At 36.0% G+C, this 20,639-nt stretch overlaps 1 protein-coding gene and 1 non-coding gene across 6 annotated transcripts in view; both read left to right on the top strand.

Annotated features, from left to right (window-relative positions):
- VEZT (vezatin, adherens junctions transmembrane protein) overlaps positions 1–20,264 on the top strand; it is a 91,352-nt gene extending 71,088 nt beyond the window's left edge. For 4 of the 5 annotated variants that reach the window (XM_012469314.3, XM_012469315.2, XM_012469317.2 and 1 more), the window contains 3 exons: positions 4,504–4,610; positions 5,970–6,177; positions 10,059–20,264. In XM_012469314.3, coding sequence (XP_012324737.2) covers positions 4,504–4,610; positions 5,970–6,177; positions 10,059–10,567 — 824 coding nt within the window. In that variant the 3' untranslated portion in view covers positions 10,568–20,264. Of the gene's footprint in view, positions 1–4,503; positions 4,611–5,969; positions 6,178–8,973; positions 9,250–10,058 lie in introns of those variants that run through there. The other variant, XM_021675602.2, reaches the window with a different exon arrangement.
- Positions 1,201–1,308, top strand: LOC135275478 (U6 spliceosomal RNA). Its single transcript, XR_010343111.1, has one exon. It is a non-coding gene; the product is annotated as a U6 spliceosomal RNA (small nuclear RNA).
- Positions 20,265–20,639: the final 375 nt, after the last annotated feature.

The following is a 20,639-nucleotide window of genomic DNA, read 5'->3' as shown; positions in this document are numbered from 1 at the left end:
TTGAAAGTATCCTTCATCCATATTCCCTAGTTGTTGACATTCTGCCACAATTCCCTTATCTTTCTATGTATGTGTCTGTATGTGTGTATAGTTTTTTTGATGGTGATGTTACTCTTACCCATTTGAGAATAAGTTGTAGACTTGAAGCCCCATTACCAGTAAATATTTCTGTATGCATTTTTGTAAAACAGGAACATTCTTCTATATACCTACAGTATACCATCAAAATTAGAAAATGAACACCAACCACAGTATTGTCATTTTATCCACAGAACCCATTGAAATTTCCCTGATTGTCCCAATATTTTTAATATGTCTAGACCTAGACTGTGCATGATATTCAGTTGTCATGCTCTTTATTCTCCTTTGCCTTTTCCTTAAAGTATTTTCATGATAAATATTTTGTAAAGAAGTACTCTGAGGTTCTATAAATATGCTTTCTTCATCAAAATTTTAACCACTATGCATACATATACCATATGACCCAGTAGTATCATTCTTATGTATTTAACCAAGAAATATAAAAATTTAGTGTTCAAGCCGGGTGCGGTGGCTCATGCCTGTAATCCCAGCACTTTGGGAGGCCGAGGTGGGTGGATCACGAGGTCAAGAGATCGAGACCATCCTGGTCAACATGGTGAAACCCCGTCTCTACTAAAGGTGCAAAAAATTAGCTGGGCATGGTGGCACGTGCCTGTAATCCCAGCTACTCAGGAGGCTGAGGCAGGAGAATTGCCTGAACCCAGGAGGCGGAGGTTGCGGTGAGCCGAGATCGTGCCATTGCACTCCAGCCTGGGTAACGAGAGCGAAACTCCATCTCAAAAAAAAAAAAAAAAAAATTTAGTGTTCACACAAAAGCCCATACATCAATATTTTGTTCATAAACTAAAAACTAGAAGCAGCTAGACTTTGGGATGTGACTAAACTGTTACATCCATCCATACAATGAAATACTACTCAGCAACAAAAGAAAGTGAACTACTATTGCATCCAAAACGATGAATGAATCTCTGATACATTATGCCAAGTGAAAGACGTCAGATTCAAACCACTACATACTATGTTATTCCACTTATGAAGCATGCTGAAGTTGGCAAAGGAACAGAAAACAGATGAGTAGTTGCAAGGAATTGGAGATGGAGGGAGGAACGGCTTGTAAAACCTTTTAATGGAGAATGGCATTTAGAAATCAAGATTAGGGTGCTTGACTTTGGCAGCACATGTATTAAAATTAGAATGATACAGAGAAAATTAACATGTCCTTTGTGTAAGGATGACATGCAAATTCATGAATCATTCCATATTTTATATAGAACTTTTTTTTTTGAGACAGAGTGTTACTCTGTCGCCAGGCTGGAATGTAGTGGTACAATCTCGGCTCACTGTAAACTCTGCCTCCCGGGTTCAAGCGATTCTCCTTCCTCAGCCTCCCAAGTAGCTGGGACTACAGGCGCGCACTGCCATGCCCCACTGATTTTTGTATTTTTAATAGAGACGAGATTTCACCATGTTGGCTAGGTTGGTCTCAATCTCTTGACTTCATGATCCGTCCACCTTGGCCTCCCAAAGTGCTGGGATTATAGGTGTGAGCCACCACACTCGGCTTATATAGATTTTATATAAATATATATTTATGTACACACACATACATATATATACACATATATATCTGTATATGTGTATATATATAGTCGTAAGCTTAGGAAATCATTGAGAATAATTTGGCATTACTTGAGATTGCCATAGAAAAGAATCTCCAGTTAATAAGTTTTCCATTATTAAAAATATCACAGGCCAGGTACGGTGGTTCATGCCTATAATCTCAGTACTTTGGGAGGCCAAGGAGGGAGGATCGCTTGAGCCCAGGAGTTTAAGACCAGCCTGGGCAACATGGCAAAACCCCATCTGTACAAAAAAAAAAAAAAAAATTAACTGAGCATGTTGGCTTATGTCTGTAGTCCCAGCTACTCAGGAGGCTGAGGTGGAAGGATTGTTTGAGCCCAGGAGGTCGTGTCTACAGTGAGCCATGATTGCACAACTGCACTCCAGCCTGGGTGACACAGTGAGACCCTGTCTCAAAAATATATGTGTGTGCACATGTGTATGTGTGTGTGTCACATTATTTTAAAACTCTACATTTATTACCTCTAGGGCCTTGTTACCCATAGTGGTCCCCAGACTAGCATATAAGCATCACATGAGAGCTTGTTAACAAATGGACCCCTGACTTTATATCTACCTGTATTTTAATAAGATCTGGTCATTTGTATCCATGTTAAAGTTTGAGAAACTTTAGAAACATTGCCCCAGGGCAAGGGTCTGCAATTTTTTTTTTTTTTCTAAAGATTTTCTGCTATGCAGGCTGTATAGTGTCTGTTACAACTACTTTACTATGCTGTTGTAGTATGAAAGCACTCATAGACTATACTTAAATGAGTGTGGCTGTGTTCTAGTACAAAATTTATTTATAAGAACAGGCAGTGGGGCAGATTTGGCAGGCCCCTGCTTTCAGAAAGAATTGAGGGATAAGGTCATCAGGGAGCTTTTTTCACTTTATAACCTGTGCTGTTTGTAAAAGCTATTACCGGAAGCATGTAATTAAATAGGTGGGTTTTAAAAATTTTATTAGGCTTTTTTTTTTTTTTTTTTTTTGAGAAAGTCTCTCTGTGTTGCACAGGCTGGAGTGTGGAGTGCATTGGCGCGATTTCAGCTTACTGCAAGCTCCCCCTTCTGGGTTCAAATGATCCTCCTGCCTCAGCCTCTCCAATAGCTGGAATTACAGCTGTGCACCACCACGCCCAGCTAGTTTTTGTGTTTTTTGGTAGAGACAGGTTTTCGCCATGTTGGCCAGGCTGGTCTCCAACTCCTAACGTCAAGTGATCATCCCATCTTGGCCTCCCAAAGTGCTGGGATTACAGGCTTGAGCCACCACACCTGGTCTCTTGTTAGATTTTTGTTAAATGAATTACATGCTGGAGCTGGCTCTCCAGAGATTGTTAAATATTCAGAAATTTGTGAGTCAGTTTAACATCATTGGTAGCTTAAAATTGATCACAGTGGGTGTATTTACACCATGGGAACTGGTAATCAGGAAGTGCTGCAAATTGGTGTTTTGTTTTGTTTGAGAGCTGGATTACCAGCACTCTGTTTAATGTACCTGTTTACTGCTATTAACAGTAGTCTTATGGATTTGTTTTTCTTTTATTTTCATTCAAAGAGCTCAATGTATGGTGTCAGCATTGATGTAATGAAATCTGTGTTCTTCTAGTTAAGCAATAATGGCAGTTTTTGAGCATGTAATCTGTAGCAGGCATTGTTTTAAGCATTTTTTATGCATTTTTTAATCTTACAAAAGAGTACTATTATTTTCACCACTGTTCTACAGGTAACTGTAATTTAAGCTAGAAAGCAGCAGGAGCTAGGATTTAAACCAGTTGTGACTAACTCTACAGCTCTTAGCCACCATACTAGTCTGTCTCTCATTAGTGCTTTCTATTAATTTAGTCATCATTCTGACATCTTGCCTACAAACTGACCAGTCATCTTTTTATAACATTTCCCAAATATTTCTTCTTTTTTCCCCCACCATTTAACTATTGTTACTTTTGAAAAGTAAAAGTCAGGAAGTTTAAACAATACTTCTTTTTTTTTCAAGTAGAAAGATAATGATGAATGGTTGCCAGCTGGATATGAGACTAAGTAACTCTGTCATTAAATACCAAACACAGATTTTAAGAATTAATCAAAGTTAAACTCAACTAGGGTGGTCTTTTAAAGATCTTTACTTGTGAACTCATTTCCAATTCCAACTTCTGAAAGTTAAAATAGCCTCAGGGTAAGACTGAAGTTTGTATTTTGTGAAGAAGAGTGATGGTCTGTCTTAAGACTGTTGCTATGCTATGAATGATAATATTTTGTTCAACAAATATTTATAGAGTACCTGTTGTATACTAGATACTGTGGTCAGGTGAAGAGAGAAGGCCAGGTTCTCTCTCCTCCGAGTTTAAAAACTTTAAGTTGTAAATCTAATTTATTGTTGTTCATTTTAGTATCTTTAATTTTTTTAATAAATAAAAAGTTATTAGAACAAGTTGGACTATGAAATTGACAAAGTATTGGTACCAAGGATTTTTTTGGTTGGGGGAGACAGGGTCTAGCTCTGTTGCCCAGGCTGTAGTGCAGTGGCATGATCACTGCTCACTGTAGCCTTGTCCTCTCCAGCTCAAGCAGTCCTCCCATCTCAGCCTCCCAAATAGCTGGGACTACAGGTGTGCACCATCATGCCCAGCTAATTTCTTTTTTAGTTTTTGGGTCTATCTTTGTTTCCAGGCTGGTCTTGAACTCCTGGGCTCAAGCGATCCTCCCACCTCAGCCTTCTGAAGTGCTGGGATTACAGGTGTAAGCCACCACGCCCAGCCCCAAAGATATTTTTAATTAGATGTTCACTCGTGTCTGTGTGGCCTGTTTCTTATCTTTATTCCCACTTGCTCCCCCTTTTTTAAGGCAAGCCTGAAATAGTGTGTGAAAACCCACATTGTTCAGTAGTACCTTTGATGCAACCTACTCCTACTCTACACATTGCAGACAAAGATCCAATCCCTGAGGAGCAGGTAAGGGTGAAAATTACTGTTTTTTCCCTCTTTAGATTTCTGTTTCTAATGAGCTTCAAAATATAATGTGTTGAATTTATATCAGACCATTAGTTTTTAGTGCTTAACTCTGAATTCATTGAATCCGACATCAGACTTTTATTATTATATCTAATTTTATTATTTGTTATTTATATCTAATTGTCCATATCTTAGTGACTTTTCAAAGTGATTGAACACATTGAAAATTAGTACACTGGCAGTTTTTGGGATGCTGGAGATGTTTTTATCTTGATCTGAGTAGCAATTACCAATATGTGTGCATATGAAAAAATCCTGTGCGCTTGACTGCATATACTATGATATACCTCACTTTTAAAAACAATTTTTTAGTGATCACATTAGATATTAACAAAGATAACTTTTGTCCATTCTAAGGAAAACCTCTTTTCCTTAGGTCATTGTTTATTCTGTATTTTTTTTTCGTGTATATTGCATAACAAGTTACTATTCAGTATTCTTAATTGCAAGTCGAAACCAACCCTAGTTAGTTTAACAGACAGATACTTTATTTAAACTTTTAGGTAGCTTACAGAATATTTCAGAGGGCCAGATAAGCAGGCTTGAATGAGGCTAGGGTAAACAGCCAAATCACTCAAAAGAACTGTTGCAATGGAGATATCGTTGCTAAATTAATAGGTGGAGACATTGCCTTTTGCTCCATTAATGCTGAGTAGTAAAAATTACCTCCAGAAGTGCTACCTCAAGAAACGTATCTGCCGACATCCTGCCAGAATGGATTTTTCAAGGTGCTTGCTTTTTGTATCACAAACTTTTAAATCCAGTCTGATGCAGGCACATCTGATTAGAGGATCTCAGGTCATTTACCTGTGCCTATACTGTAAGAGAGGCTGGTTAAGCAAGTTAGAGATAGGGAGAACCATAAGGTGGGGTATTCACTAATCCTAGGAAGAGTGTTCATACTTTCTGAGAAATCAGAAAGAACCACAAGAAAACAAACATACCTGACCACCTCCCCAAACTGCCAGGCCTTCTAATTTTGATTGGTTTTGATATAGCTAATGGCTGTAACACTAAGTAAGTATATAGTATGGCATCGAATTAGAAAAATAACTTTTAAAGTTGTTAAACTTTTTTATCCACAATGCTTTTCTGTTAGGTTTTTTGTTTTTGTTTTTTAAGATTTCAATTTATCTATAGGTATGTTTGCCTTTTTTTTTCCTAGCTCTGCTTTAATGACCTGTGCCAAATGCAAGTCCTTTTTTTTAAATCTCAGAGATAAGTAAGTGCAAGTAAATGAATGCTTACTAGAAAACTGTCTGCTTCAAGTAAAGTGCTTTTTCTTGTATTCATTTTCAGGAATTAGAAGCTTATGTAGATGATATAGATATTGATAGTGATTTCAGAAAGGATGACTTTTATTACTTGTCTCAAGAAGACAAAGAGAGACAGAAGCGTGAGCATGAAGAATCCAAGAGGGTGCTCCAAGAATTAAAATCTGTGCTGGGATTTAAAGCTTCAGAGGCAGAAAGGCAGAAGTGGAAGCAACTTCTGTTTAGTGATCATGGTAAGCATTGACTTTAGAGTAATAGGTTATTTCAATGGAGGGGAGTCTTTTTTTCTTGAACTGTAAATGTTATTTTAGCTGAAGAATTCTTAGGTAATTCTTGGGGTTTTATAAGGGTCCACCAGTATGCATAGCACGTTTTCTTCTAGATGCGAAATCAATTTAATTAATGAAGGGTTAGGAATGTAACAGCATTGGAAATATGAAGTCACACTTTTTTTTAATCAGTTATTTAATTTTTTGTTTTAAAATGGGCAGTGACTTGAATAATTTGGGATATTTTAAATGTTATTTTCAAATTTAGTGAATCTGAGATTCTCAACTCTGTTCTCCATATGTTAAAATATTAAAAAATACCTCAGTGAAGCACAAAATTAATAACCATGTTCACTGTTGAAAAAAATGGCTGAGGCACAGTGGCACATGCCTGTAATACCAGCACTTTGAGAAGCTGAGGCAGGTGGATCACTTGAGGTCAGTAGTTCACCAGCCTGGCCAACATGGTGAAACCTTGTCTCCACTAAAAATACAAAAATTAGCCAAGCATGGTGGCACACACCTGTAGTCCCAGCTACTCGGGAGGCTGAGGCAGGAGAATCGCTTGAACCTGGGAGGCAGAGGTTGCAGTGAGTTGAGGTCACACCACTGCACTCTAGCCTGGGCAACAGAGTGAGACTCCATCTCAAAAAAAAAAAAAAGAATTAAAACGTAGACCAGTGAACCACATCATTAGCGTTGTTTAAGTGGTTTGAGCACTTTAGGATGGGAGGGGACAGGGGTGGCTGTGGGCATACTCCCCATGCTCTGATTTTAGCAAAGTAGGATAGCTGGTGATACAAAAGCCTTGCATTCCTTTCTGTTTCTCACCCTTCTTTTCTTAAGTCAAACTTCATGGGAGACAGGGGAAGGAATCAGGGGAAGCTTAATACTTGGCAATATCAACCTAGCTAATTCTTAATAGAATTAATGCCTGTGGATTTCTAAGTAGGTAGAGTGCGACTTCCCATTTTAGAGTATCTGTGTGGACCCTCAAAATCAACTGCCTTCCTTTTCCCTCCTCACTAGAAGTACTTAGATTACCTGTACTTCTGGAAAGTTCCTCCAGTTCTCTTTTTTTTTTCTCTCAGGAGCCCTACGTTCTCCCCTGTCCAGATATACATATCTTAGTTTTATCATTCCTCTTTCTTCCTTTTGGCCCCCTTTATAGCCCAGGTCCTCATTAGATTATGCTCGTACATTAAAATAGCCGCTTAGCTGACTTTCATTTTCAGTACCTTTTTCTTCTAAGCTATCTTGCAAACTCTTCCCAGATTTTTCTCCAACACTGCATTGATGATGGCTCTCTATCCTGTAGTGGTTCCCCCTTTCTTATTGTATTAAATCTAAACTCCTTTTCCTGTTTTCAAGTTTCTTCATCATAAGAATCCATCTATCCAAGTATATTTTCTACTATTTTTACATAATATCTTCTTCTACTTATGTTTATACAATTAAACTACAGTTCACAAACTTATTTTTATGCATGAAAAATTCACGCTGGCCAAGCGCTGTAGCTTGCGCCTATAATCTCAACATTTTAGGAGGCTGAGGCAGGTCAAGCACTTGAGGTCAGGAGTTTGAGACCAGTCTGGCCAACACGGCAAAACCCTGTCTCTATTAAAAATACAAAAATTAGCTAGGCGTGGAGGTGCATACCTGTAATCCCAGCTACTGAGGAGGCTAAGGCAGGAGAATCACTTGAACCCAGGAGGCGGAGGCTGTAGTGAGCCGAGATCACGCCACTGTACTCCAGCCTGGGCGACAGAGTAAGACTCTGTCTCAAAAAAAAAAAAAAAAATTCATGCTTACCCCTTTACCAAGAATTCTGCCTTCTCCACCAAGATTGTCTACTAGTCTCTCCTTCATGAATCCTTCTCTGAGTTCTCCAGCTCTACCACCTCTCCTACCACTATAGACCCTCACACTAGAGGGCCATTGTGATGGAATATGAAAAAAGTCTTGAGCAGCAAAGCATATAGCAGAGAAGGGAAATGATTAACAGATTGATTTCCTGCATTCTGTTCATTCATATACTAGGCCTACATACGTCAGAGATTAATTTTAAGCACTATTTAATCAGAGATATATTTTAGGCACTGCTGTTTTCTATATGTTAAGGTTTTGTTTTGTTTTGTTTTTTATCTCTGTAATGAAGTTATAGTCTTCTTGAATAGGGGCCCTATTATCCCACAGCATTCATTCAGCAAATTATTCATTCAACAAGTAGTTACTGAATACTTCTTATATGTCAGGCACTGTTTACTGCTGTATCCCTAGCATATAGATCAAGAGACAAAATGTAAAGCCTCCTACCTGCCTCGAGGCTTACATTCTAACACACTTGTCAATTGATCCTATCATTACACAGATTATATCCCCCCATTTCATTAGTAATAATCGTGAATATCAATTAACTTCTAATATATGTTGCATTCTTTAAGAGCTAACGGATTTAAAAACTAAGAATGTACATAGACTGAAAATAGCATTGTATATAAACTTATATCCTTTTTTATTGTTTAGTGTTTTCTTCATATACCTTTAAAATTATGCTATTGACATTATGGGCAAAGATTTATCAATGAGAGAAATGTGTGTCTTTTTCAGGTATGTGCTTTTGATATAGTTTACACTGGAAAGGGTAATAATGCTGTTTTAGTTTGTGAAAATAAGTAAAAAGCTGCTGATGCCATAGAATGCTTTTCCCATGAAAAATTTCAGTACATCTTCCAGAGTTGTTTTCATCTCTGCCTACAGGGGTAAAGCCCGAATGGAATTAGAGGGGGAAAGTCTGCACTGGAACCTGCTGTGGCCATTTTTTTTTCTGTTGTTGCTGCTTCTCTAGTGGAGTTACTGCAGCTTAGGGATGGTTCTTGGAAGTGGACACGTTTTACAAAAACATTTTTTTAAATACACGCCAGCTCTTCAAGAAACACTTTTTTTCCTTCCGTCATGCTTCATACTAGATTGTATTGTACTAACCCCTCATGCTGGGATGAGCGACTGCCTAGCAAGCAACCCACTGCCTACTAACATCAAGAGGGGCTAAATAAAACTGCATTTTCCTTGCAAGGACAACTTCTACCGTATGAATATATATTATATTTATGTATTATATTTTGTACAATAGTTGATCTTGAATGCAGACTTTATTTCATCTGTATTTTTCTGTGGTACTACAAAATGTGTAGAAGTTAAGGCTTTACTTTCATTAGGGTCTTGTTAGGTGGTTGGCAAGTAAGTTAAATTGTATGTTGCATTTTTCCCAAGCTGTTTTAACTTGTAAATATATATGTATACATGTTGAAGATATTATTATCTAGATTGCTTTCGGCCTTTTATCTGACATATTATCAGTGAAAACCATGCTGCTCATTCCTTAATACAATAGTTCTCAAACTTGAGTGTTGAGAATAGTTCTCAAACTTTAGTGTTTATCAGAATCAAAATGAGGACTTGTAAAATGTAGCTGGTCCCTACTCCCAGAGTTTCCAATTCAGGAGGTCTGGGATCAGGCCCAAGAATTTGTATTTTTAAGAAATTCCTAGGTGATAACTGATAATGTTTGTTCAGGGACCATACTTTGAGAACCACTGCTTTAATATTTTAAATAAGATAATATGTGAGGTGTCTTAAAAACCTTTATCAAATCCCCATCTCAGTTCATTTCTTAGGCATTTTCTCAAGTTTCCTGGATTTATAAATTTTTATTGATTTTACTAGAAAGTTTTATTTAGCTTTTATTTATTTATTGTTCTTTTTAAGAAAAAAACAGTTTGAATTAAAAGTTTAAATCATTGCTAGGTCCTTAGTTATTTTTTTTTCTTTGTTTTTATTTGAAGCCGTGTTGAAATCCTTGTCTCCTGTAGACCCAGTGGAACCCATAAGTAATTCAGAACCATCAATGAATTCAGATATGGGAAAAGTCAGTAAAAATGATACTGAAGAGGAAAATAGTAAATCCACCACAACAGACAATGAAATAAGTAGGACTGAATACTTATGTGAAAACCCTTTAGAAGGTAAAAATAAAGATAATTCTGCAAATGAAGTCTTCCCCCAAGGAGCAGAAGAAATAATGTGTTACCAATGTGAGAGCGAAGATGAACCGCAAGCAGATGGAAGTGGTCTGGCCGCTGCCCCTTCAACTCCCAGGGACTCATTGCAGCCCTCCATTAAACAGAGGCTGGCACGGCTACAGCTGTCCCTGGATTTTACCTTCACTGCCGGCCTTGCTGCAGAAGTGGCTGCTAGATCTCTCTCCTTTACCACCATGCAGGAACAGACTTTTGGCGATGAGGAGGAAGAACAAATAATAGAAGAAAATAAAAATGAGACAGAAGAAAAGTAAGAACCAAGATTTACATGAAGTAATTTTAGATTGTTCCTTTTACAAAAGTGTTTAGCGTCAAGACTGGAAAGGGAATATGAGTGTATACTGTATATAAAGCTAAGATGTGGATTTACAGGAAGTACCCTGGTTTGAATAACTGATCTGAAATTAGTAGTTACCTGTAAATGGCAGATCTTTTAGGAAAATAAGAGAAAGGTAAGGGCTCTTTTGAATAAACTGCTGTTTTATTTGTGGCACAACTGATCAATCTTGGAAATTCTTTAAGTATTTTTAATAAGAAATGAATTATCATTTCTTGCCAGAATTTGCTACCATAAGGTGATTGGGAAAATTCTGTTGCAAGAACATTAACATTTAGTATGACTCCTTTTTACTGTATTCTTGCAGTTAATAACTGCAGCTATTATGTTAATAACAAGTTCTTTGTATTTTATTTTTGTTTATACCAGTCTTAAAACAAAGATCCAGGTTCTGAATAAAAAAAAATTCATACAATTGATGTGTGCTGGGGTTTGGTACTAGAAGTAGTTTCAAAAGTGCGTGGGTTATATGACATTGCTTATGTTTTCTTATTCATGTATTTAGTAGTTAATTTTAAGATGTCCTAGTGATCTTTAAAAGAAAAACATTGTACCATTTTTAGAAGTACACTTTCACCTTTCTTTTTATAATTGAAACTGATGATGTCAAAGTGGGATTCCTGTAGTCCAAGCTCCCATTCCCAATTTAGCAAGCAGAAAAAAGTTCCTTGTATCACTTTACCGTGGATAATTGAGTGCCATTAACACAAACAGGTCACAATGCTGCTGTTTTCTAGGCCTGTCCACCTTAATGAGATTCAGGAACCATCCCATCAGCCTCCTGGAAAGCATCCTTGTCTCCTTAGTACTTCATTTACAAACTACCTCTTAACAGAGACTGCTTTTCAAATTGGCCAATCTGTTTTGTGTTGTGATTGCATTTTCAAAGAGTAATTATTTTCAGCGTATACAGTTTTGAAACCTGTAGCTCCTATGCAATAACATAGTTTTATAGATATTATTTGGGGGAAATGTAGGAATAACTCAATTTATGTTGCTGTCCTAGAAAGGAAATTGCATGATGAGTCTAGATTGTAAAGAAACACATTCAAATTCCTGTAACTTACCACTTTTAGTGAGTAAATTTACTTATACCAAAGGGGATTCTTTTATTTCAGTAATCTAAGGAAATTTACTTTTTAACCTGAGAAAAAAACTTGGTTCTACTTTATATAAATAGTAGAGATTATTGTACTATAAGTGATTTTGCCTTTTGCCAAAATCCTGGAACTTACCTATAATTAACCTTTTAGGAGTAATATCTTAGGTTGGGCCATGCTTTTAGAAATAGCTAAATTTCAGTTTTAAAAATCTTTATGTGTTATAATTGTTATATTTTCAATAATACTTAGGGTTTACTTTCTTATTTAAATTGCTTATTTAGTTTGCCGACTTCATTTTTATTTGGATTTAGAAGAAGCAATTATGGAAAAACTTGGTAATCTCTCTCCTAACCTACAACCTTATACAGGAAGAATTAGAGTTTAATAATTTTTAATTCTTTTATTGTATGTTATTTTTATTACACCAATTTAGGTGAAATATCTTCATAATATTGTATCAGTTTTATTCAGTGCTCTCTAAGGTGATACTTTTTAATTTGGAAAGACTAAATAATTTTAATCAAGAATTTTCAGTCTTTCATTCTGATCTGTTTCATTCACTACTTGTTACATAATCCAGTAAAAACTCTACTTGTTGAAATTATGACATAAAGATCTTGTAGCTTTATTTGAATATTTGTTCTTTTGTGTAGTTTTCATCTTTTAAAGTATTTAAAATATTTTGAAGATAAAGTATTATCTTCTCTGCAGAAATTCCCTGACTAATTTTCTCTTATAATATTTGAAGTCAGTGTTTCTCAGTTATATTAGTGGGTTGTATTATATATCAGAATAAATAACTCTTATTCTTTAAATGCAAATTTTAAACCATACTCCCAGTGATTCTTAGTTGGTCATTTTGGAATGAGCTATAGGTAATGTTTATGCCTAGTAAATTCTAAGAACTTCTCTCTAGGACTTTGCTCTTCTTGCTGTGAATACCATAGGAAATACTAAAAAACAGGCCAATGTAATATAAGTAGGTGTTCTTGTCTGTTACTTTTCTAAGAATATTTCACAGCCGGGTGCGGTGGCTCAGGCCCATAATCTCAACACTTTGGGAGGCCAAAGTGGGCAGATCACCTAAGGTCAGGAGTTGGAGACCAGCCTGACCAACATGGAGAAACCCCGTCCCTACTAAAAATATAAAATTAGCCAGGCATTGTTGTGCATGCCTGTAATCTCAGCTACTCGGGAGGCTGAGGCAGGAGAATGGCTTGAACCTGGGAGGCGGAGGTTGTGGTGAGCCGAGATTGTGCCATTGCACTCCAGCCTGGGAAACAAGAGTGAAACTCTGTCTCAAAAAAAAAAATAATAATAATAGCATTTGACTTCCTTTAGCAGGCTTTTGACTAGATTTCAAAGCTGCCACCCTGGTCAGGTGCAGTGGCTCACACCTGTAATCCCAGCACTTTGGGAGGCTGAGGCGGGCAGATTGCCTGAGCTCAGGAGTTCGAAACCAGCCTGGCAACATGGTGAAACCCCATCTCTACTAAAAATATAAAAAATTAGCCAAGCGTGGTGGCGGGCACCTGTAATCCCAGCTACTTGGGAGGTTGAGGCAGGAGAATCGCTTGAACCTAGGCCTAGGAGGCAGAGGTTGTAGTGAGCCGAGATCATGCCACTGCGCTCCATCCTGGGCAACAGAGCAAGACTGTCTCAAAAATAAAAAAAAGCTGCCACCCTCTATACAGAAGAAGCCCTCTGGCAGGGGGCGGGGGGAACACTCGGGAAAACTACAGTTGTGCTTTCCACATTTTACAATGATTTTAACAGTATGATTCTTGTTAAGAGTAGCATCCCGACAACTTTTAATACAGACATTTCTGTAGTTTGTTTTACCAGTACAAACCTAGTACTTAATGGAAGAATGCATGTGAGAGTCTGTTTAGGTCAGTCTTGAAGACAGGATTTTTACTCTTTGTCTACCTACAGGTAGGAATGTCCATTTAAAACTCGATTTTCTTAAAAAGAAATAAAGTAATATTCTGATTTACATAAGAAAAGATAAGAAGCTTTTAGTGTTAAAGCATAAAAAAAATTAAGTTCTGATACATTCCACAAAACTGTAAGTCAGTGGAGTGTGAACCCCAGAAGGGGACCCTACAGGTCATAATATAAAATAGGAAATATTTTTGACAAATTATGAGAAACCACATGGGAGTAAAAGTTCAACTGATTTGGTTTAATCATAGCATATTGTTTCTATACGCAAACCAAACAAAGAAATGAACTAAATACTATAAGAGTATGTTATAGCTCAGCTAAATTATTGTTTGAACTAAAGTAGATATTATGCTAGGAATGACAACCAGACAAAGCATAAAGATTGATTTATTTTTCCAATTCTACTCACAAGAAAATGGCTATGCAATTCACACTTAATTAGAAAATAAAGCTACAAATACTTTAGAAAAGAAAATATTTTTAAAAATCCGGTAACAATTCATTTATCTGTCATCATAGACAGGTGATTAATTTGCCTAAGTTAACTTTTCAGCTAACTAAAATCCATTTTAATAATTTAATAACTAAATATAGTACATCTCTGCTTTGTCTAGAGTATGTAGAACATGATTTAACTTTTTCTGTCATCTTTAGGAATATCAGTTTCTATCATGGGGTGATAAATAGAAACTCACCCTCAGGGGCTACTGAGATATATGTCAGGTACCCCTTTACAATATGACCTCACATTGCTGTGCTTTTTTGAGTTATGCCTGTTTTTCACAGTTTCTCTATCTTCCCTTATAATCAGCTGTCACTTTTGCTGCTGTCTTGTGTGCCTGCCTCCTGCAATAGGCCCCTAATTTGCTGCTTCTAATCTGCTGTGGACTGAGAAACCAGATTGCCAAGCTTGCTAGAATTGTGTCTAAGATAAGAGTAAGTAGACTGAAAGAGAGCTAAGGGGCTGTTCTGTCAGTAAAGTGCATGGACTTTGTGATACCCGTTTGGCTGCTTAGCATTCTTGTGTTTGCTGCTTAGTTTCTTATTAAAAACTTGCTAAAACAAATACTTGGTTGAATATGTGATTGCCATAGATTTGAAGTTCTAATTCAGTTTTTATATAATGATGTTTCTAGGACTTCATTAATGAATTCAACTATAAGAAAAATTGGGCTATCATTTTTGAATAAATAATTGTGTATATTTCAGGAAAATGTGAAATGTTCTCATTCATTGTTCTTAGTACAGTACACAGATTTAAAACTTATGGTACTGTAAATATAACTTCAACTCTGTTCATCAAGACTTATGCTCTAGAATTATTGGTATGAGACTACAGATGGCTATAAGAACTGGCTAACTTGAGTATTTGGGGAGGGAGTCACTCTAGATATCCCAGTTTCCTGCAGAGTTTGAACCTCTTTCAGCACTAAAATCTTTTGGAATAATCTCTGAAGGAAATCTTTATAAAATTGATATGCATTACTGTCTTCTTAAATAATATATGAATGTATTTTAATTTGGTATCAAAATGATCAGCATTAACGTTACTTATTAATCTCTTATAGACTAATCAGACATTGAGAGTTGTTTGTCCCTGTACTAAATGGCTCCATTCTGATGTACTCATTTTAGTTTTCATGTCTTTGTTTTTTAATAGTCATTCTGATTCTTTCATTTCTATTACTGCTTGCTTCAGTGTGCCTGTAGCAGTAGCCCTTCTCCTCCTTCATAATGTGCCTTCTGATCTGCTTTCATTTTGGAGACCAGAGGACTACGTTCATTAGACTTATGTATAAAGTAAGAATAAATAAACTCAAAGTGAAGACTTGAAGAAGTGGATTATGCTTAAATGCATGGATTTTGTGACATCTATTGCTTTACTACCTGTTTCATTGCTATTGTTAAAATAAATGAAGTTACTGAATTAGATACCTTCTCTCAAAATAGAAAAGTTGTTATTGTACAAACTTTTGTAGTATTTTGTTTACAAAAAACTTTTAAAGTATTTTGTTTACATACTTTACCTTCTCAAAAATTAGTTCTATACTATAATTATTTGGCTCTAATTAAAACTGGTCCACTCAGGCTGGGCACTGTGGCTCACACCTATAATCCCAGCACTTTGGAAGGCTGAGGTGGGCAGATCACGAGGTCAGGAGATTGAGACCATCCTGGCTAACATGGTGAAACCCTGTCTCTACTAAAAATATAAAAAATTAGCCGGGCATGGTGGCACGCTCCTGTAATCCCAGCTACTCAGGAGGCTGAGGCAGGAAAATTGCTTGAACCTGGGAGGCGGAGGTTGCAGTGACCTGAGACTGCGCCACTGCACTCCAGCCTAGTGACAGAGCGACACTCCATCTCAAAACAAAACAAAACAAAACAAAACTGGTCCATTCAAGTTAGCATTTTGTAATAGTATTTTCTATTTGAATTGGAGACTACATGCCATTAAGAATTTCTTTGACTATTTTTTTTAAGAGAGAAATGTATCTTCATTTTCAAGACATGAACTAGATTAAGCCCTGAAAAATAAGAAAACATTCATTATTAATGTCAGAGACCTGAGAAGTAATAAGATTTATAGACTATAGGCAATTATACCACAAAGAATTTATTTTTTGATTATGCTACTTTTAAAAACAGGGTTTTTATTTTTATTCAGCTATAGTAAATATATATTAAAAGCTTACCAAAAGTTATCAGTGTTAGATCTAATGATATTGGCAGATATTTGAATGACTAAATTCCTATTGTCATTCTGTACTTGGTATGTTTAAACTGTTAATTTAATATCACATAAACAGGATCATTTTTCTCTCTTGAATGAAAAATAAACAAAATTTGCATGTTATAATATTTGCAAGTAAAAGTCAAATCTGTGTAGAAATAGAATATCCTAGCATCAAACAACTTATTTTTAGCAACATGGTGATTGTGTTTTAGTAACTGTATATTGACTCATGCTTTCATTACAAAGTAATTGGCAAGTCAGTCTGTTTATTTTATGACCATGCCTCATAGTCAGTGTTCAGTTATCCATGCTAATGGAAGGGAGCTTTGGTGTAATAATCATAAAAGATAGGTGGTCCAAACCAGTTTCTTGAGTTGAGACTGCCATTATAGAAGAGATAGTCATGATGCCAAAGCCAGGTTAGTGATAAAAGAAGAAACTTCTGAGTGTAGTTGTGAAAGGAAAGTGAATTCTATTCAGGGTAATTGCTATAAACCAAAAAGAGGATGAATTGATTCAAGGATTCACACATGTAAAAGTTTAGCAGGAATAAGGAGGAATTGATTTTATAAATATTCTAAAATGTGTGATAACCTGGGACATAGTGGCTCACACCTATAATCCCAGCACTTTGGGAGGCTGACGCAGGAGGATCTCTTGAGGCCAGGAGTTCAAGACTAGCTTAGGCAAAAAACAGCAAGACTTGGTCTCTACAAAAATATTAAAAATTAGCTGGATATGGTGGCACATGCCTGTAGTCCTAGCTGCTCAGGAGGCTGAGACAGGAGGATCACTTAAGCCCAGGAGGCCACAGCTGCAGTGAGCCAGGATTGCACCACTGCACTCTAGTCTGGGCAACAGAACAAGACCCTGTCTCAGAAATAAATGAAAATAAAATGTGTGATAAATTAAAATGCATATAGAATTTTTTAATATTATACATTTTAATATATTTTAGCTTGTCAGCAGTGAAATTAGTTTTATCTCTGTGTATTGAACTTCATTTAGCAACATATTATTGCAGTAGTACAGTATTTAAGCTGCATATTCTTTTGACTACATTATCCTTTAAAATGAGTATATTCTGTGAGATATGGTTATGGACATATGTATTTCCTCTCCTATTTATATTGTAAGATTTTCTTAAGGTAAGGGATACTTTTACTATTTTAGGCTTTATGTTTTTTAGTTTTATATCATTTCCTAAAGGTTAGCTACCTACAAATGAATATTATTGAAGAATTTTTCTAAAACTAAAGCATGTCTTTTATAAGTTTACTCTTTTATAATATCCTAAACAAAGCATATCCTTTTTCCCCTTCCTTAAGTAAATTCTTAAGAAAATTCACTTCATTTCTAAATCAAAGTATTTTCTACACTTTTATTGCACCAATCTGTTACCTTCTGTTCATATTATGACTTAAATAATGCTTACTCAGACACAGTACTAGCAGCTGACAACGTACAGAAGGCTCCAGAAATGTCACTCCCATCCCTGAAAGGTTGGCGTATGGTCCCGGTACAGTCCTGGAGGTCCATATAGGTGAAAAGCCCAGAAGTCGACCTGAACTGAAAGCACTCCCAAGGAGTTTGGTTTTGTTTGGGTTTGTTCTAGGTATGGTCCCAGGGATCCCAGATCAAACCAGGCCCCTGGGCCTATCCTAGAACCAACCTAAACTCGCGCATCATTCCTGGAACATCAAGAGTATGAAGACTGAAGATAATCTGAGGCTTACCAGACATCCTATATTCACCAAGATTCACATTTTTTTGTATATGTGCCTATGCTTTAGCAAGAATTGGTTGGTTAATCCTTCTAAATTTAGAGGGTTGACATTTGGTGATGAGTCTTCCCCGCCTTTGGCATTATAGTAATTTCTCACAATAGAAATTCCATACGGTTATTAATTGTCAGTGAAGAGTTATTCTTGTTTTTTATCAGTTCTATATTTTTAGCTGAAGCAACTTAGCCCTAAAAAAAAAAAACCCAAAGTCAATTTCTCCTTCCAAATTAAACTCTCCTTCAAATTTAATGGTTTCTGCTTTCTTCAGTGCTTTTCTACTTGACACTGTTATATCAGTCTCATGTAACTGAATAATTGTTCATAATTTCTGAAGGGCATTTGGTCTTTGCCATCTGTGCCAAATGACTTTAAATTCTTGTTTCTGGAGACTAATGACTTTTTCCTTAATTTATTATTGAATTTGCCACATTTTAGAGCTCACTTTTAGAAGTTCTGTTATGGTTAATGAAAACAAGCTAGAATGATAACAGTAGAAATGGGTTAATACCTCACATTTTACATCAGTATTTTATAGAAGATTTTTAGTAAGTTTCTCTGTTTTTATTCCTTGCTGCTCTGGATTTTTAAAATATTCTGACCTAGTTGATCCATCACATGGTCTCATATCAGAACAGTTGCATCACTATAGTCACATACATGTTTTTCTGTTCAATTTCGAAGACAGTATTTCTGAAAAAGTATGAAAGGACCCCAAATCCAAAAGTTATGATGCACAGTGAAAATGTATACTTTTAATAATACTGTGTTCTGCAGTAGGTAATTTAGACCATGTTTGAAATAACTGCAGACTAATCAGAAACTCCACGTGAAAGAAACTCAAAATTGTGCTGTTCCACCAAGCTTATAACACCAGCAAATTGAGTCAATAGGTTGTTCTTAAAATAGGACTGTGAGCCTACAGATGCTCACTCTGAAGAACTCAGCCATGGAGTTAGTTCTGTACTATATCCATCAGAGACATGCTTCATCCCATAGACTTCTTGACATAGCTTGAAATGAGTGAACCCATCCTTGATTTAGATATATGTTCTCAGTATTTTGGGAGCCTTTCCACTTTTTTTTTTTTTAAACATTATCCTTTATAAACACTGAAAATAAGAATTTGTGAAGAGTTAAAAAGTCATGGCTTGTTTACATAGTAAGTTTTTGAACTCTACATTCAATCCAGACACTTACTTGAGTGTTAAACTGTGATTTTTTAAAAAAACAAATATCATTTGAGAATATTCTTTCAGAGGTATTTTCATTTTCACTTTTTGATCAATTGTGTTTTATATATTAGGGTAGTACATTTCCTACCCTACCTGAAGACTTGAGATTATAGCCTTTTGGGGGATGGCCAAAGTACTCTCTTTTTTTGCATCTTTTAAATTGTGATTTTTAAAAGCACATACAAATTTTACCATCTTAACCATTTTTATAGGTATAGTTCAGTGAGATTAAAAACAGTCACATTGTTGGGAAACAGATCTCCAGAACTTTTTCATCTTGTAATTCTGAGACTCTATACCCATTAATCAACTCATATTTTCCCCTTCCCCACAGCCCTGGCAACCATCATTCTACTTGTTTCTGTGAATTTCACTACTTTAGATACCTCATATAAATGGAATCATGCAATATTTTTCTTTTTGTAGCTGACATATTTCAGTTAACATAATGTCCTCAAGGTTCATCCATATTGTAGAATGTGCTGGGATTTCCTTCTATTTTAAGGCTGAATAATGTTCCATTGTATGTATTTATCACATATTTTTATCTATTCATCTGTTGGTGGACATTTGGGTTGCCTCCATCTCTTGGCTATTGTGAATAGTGCTGCTATAAACATGAGTGTGTGCAAGTATCTATAATGTTTTTCTTCTTTAACACAGTACTTTATTTTCTGTGTTTGATCATATGGAATTTTTGTCAACTATTTTAAAAGATTTTACAAGAACCCAAATATAGATTTAGACGTGTGTATTATTGTTGTTCCTTCTAAGCTTAAGAAGTCTCTAATAAAATCTGTACTTCCTTATATCTTTTTGTGTGTGTAACTTTTTTATTCTGTTTGCAACATGGATTAGTACTAAAAGATAATAATCCTTTTCCTTTGCTTTCATCTCTGTTTTTCTTCCATTATAGTATTTTTCAGAATTTGCTAATATAGCAAAAGATGGCAGTTGTCTATAGTGAGAGGTAAGTGGAAAGTTGTCTGGGAAAGCCTTTGATTCATTAGTCCAAGTTTTGTTTGTTCATTTAAGTGCCTCTTATAATTTATCACAGTGAAAACAGTAGCATAAATTTTAAGTTTCATTTTTGCCATTCCCAGTGATTGTTAGCCACTGAATACATACTAGGCATGTTATATTTATTGACTTATATAACCTCCTTGACAGAAAAGACACCGACACC

This window comes from Aotus nancymaae, unplaced genomic scaffold (genome assembly GCF_030222135.1).
Source record: "Aotus nancymaae isolate 86718 unplaced genomic scaffold, 86718_ANA_hifiasm-v0.15.2.pri h1tg000016l, whole genome shotgun sequence".
Taxonomy (NCBI): Eukaryota; Metazoa; Chordata; class Mammalia; order Primates; family Aotidae; genus Aotus; species Aotus nancymaae.
Note: the sequence above shows the minus strand (reverse complement) of the source record. Positions and strands in the feature narration are given on the sequence as shown.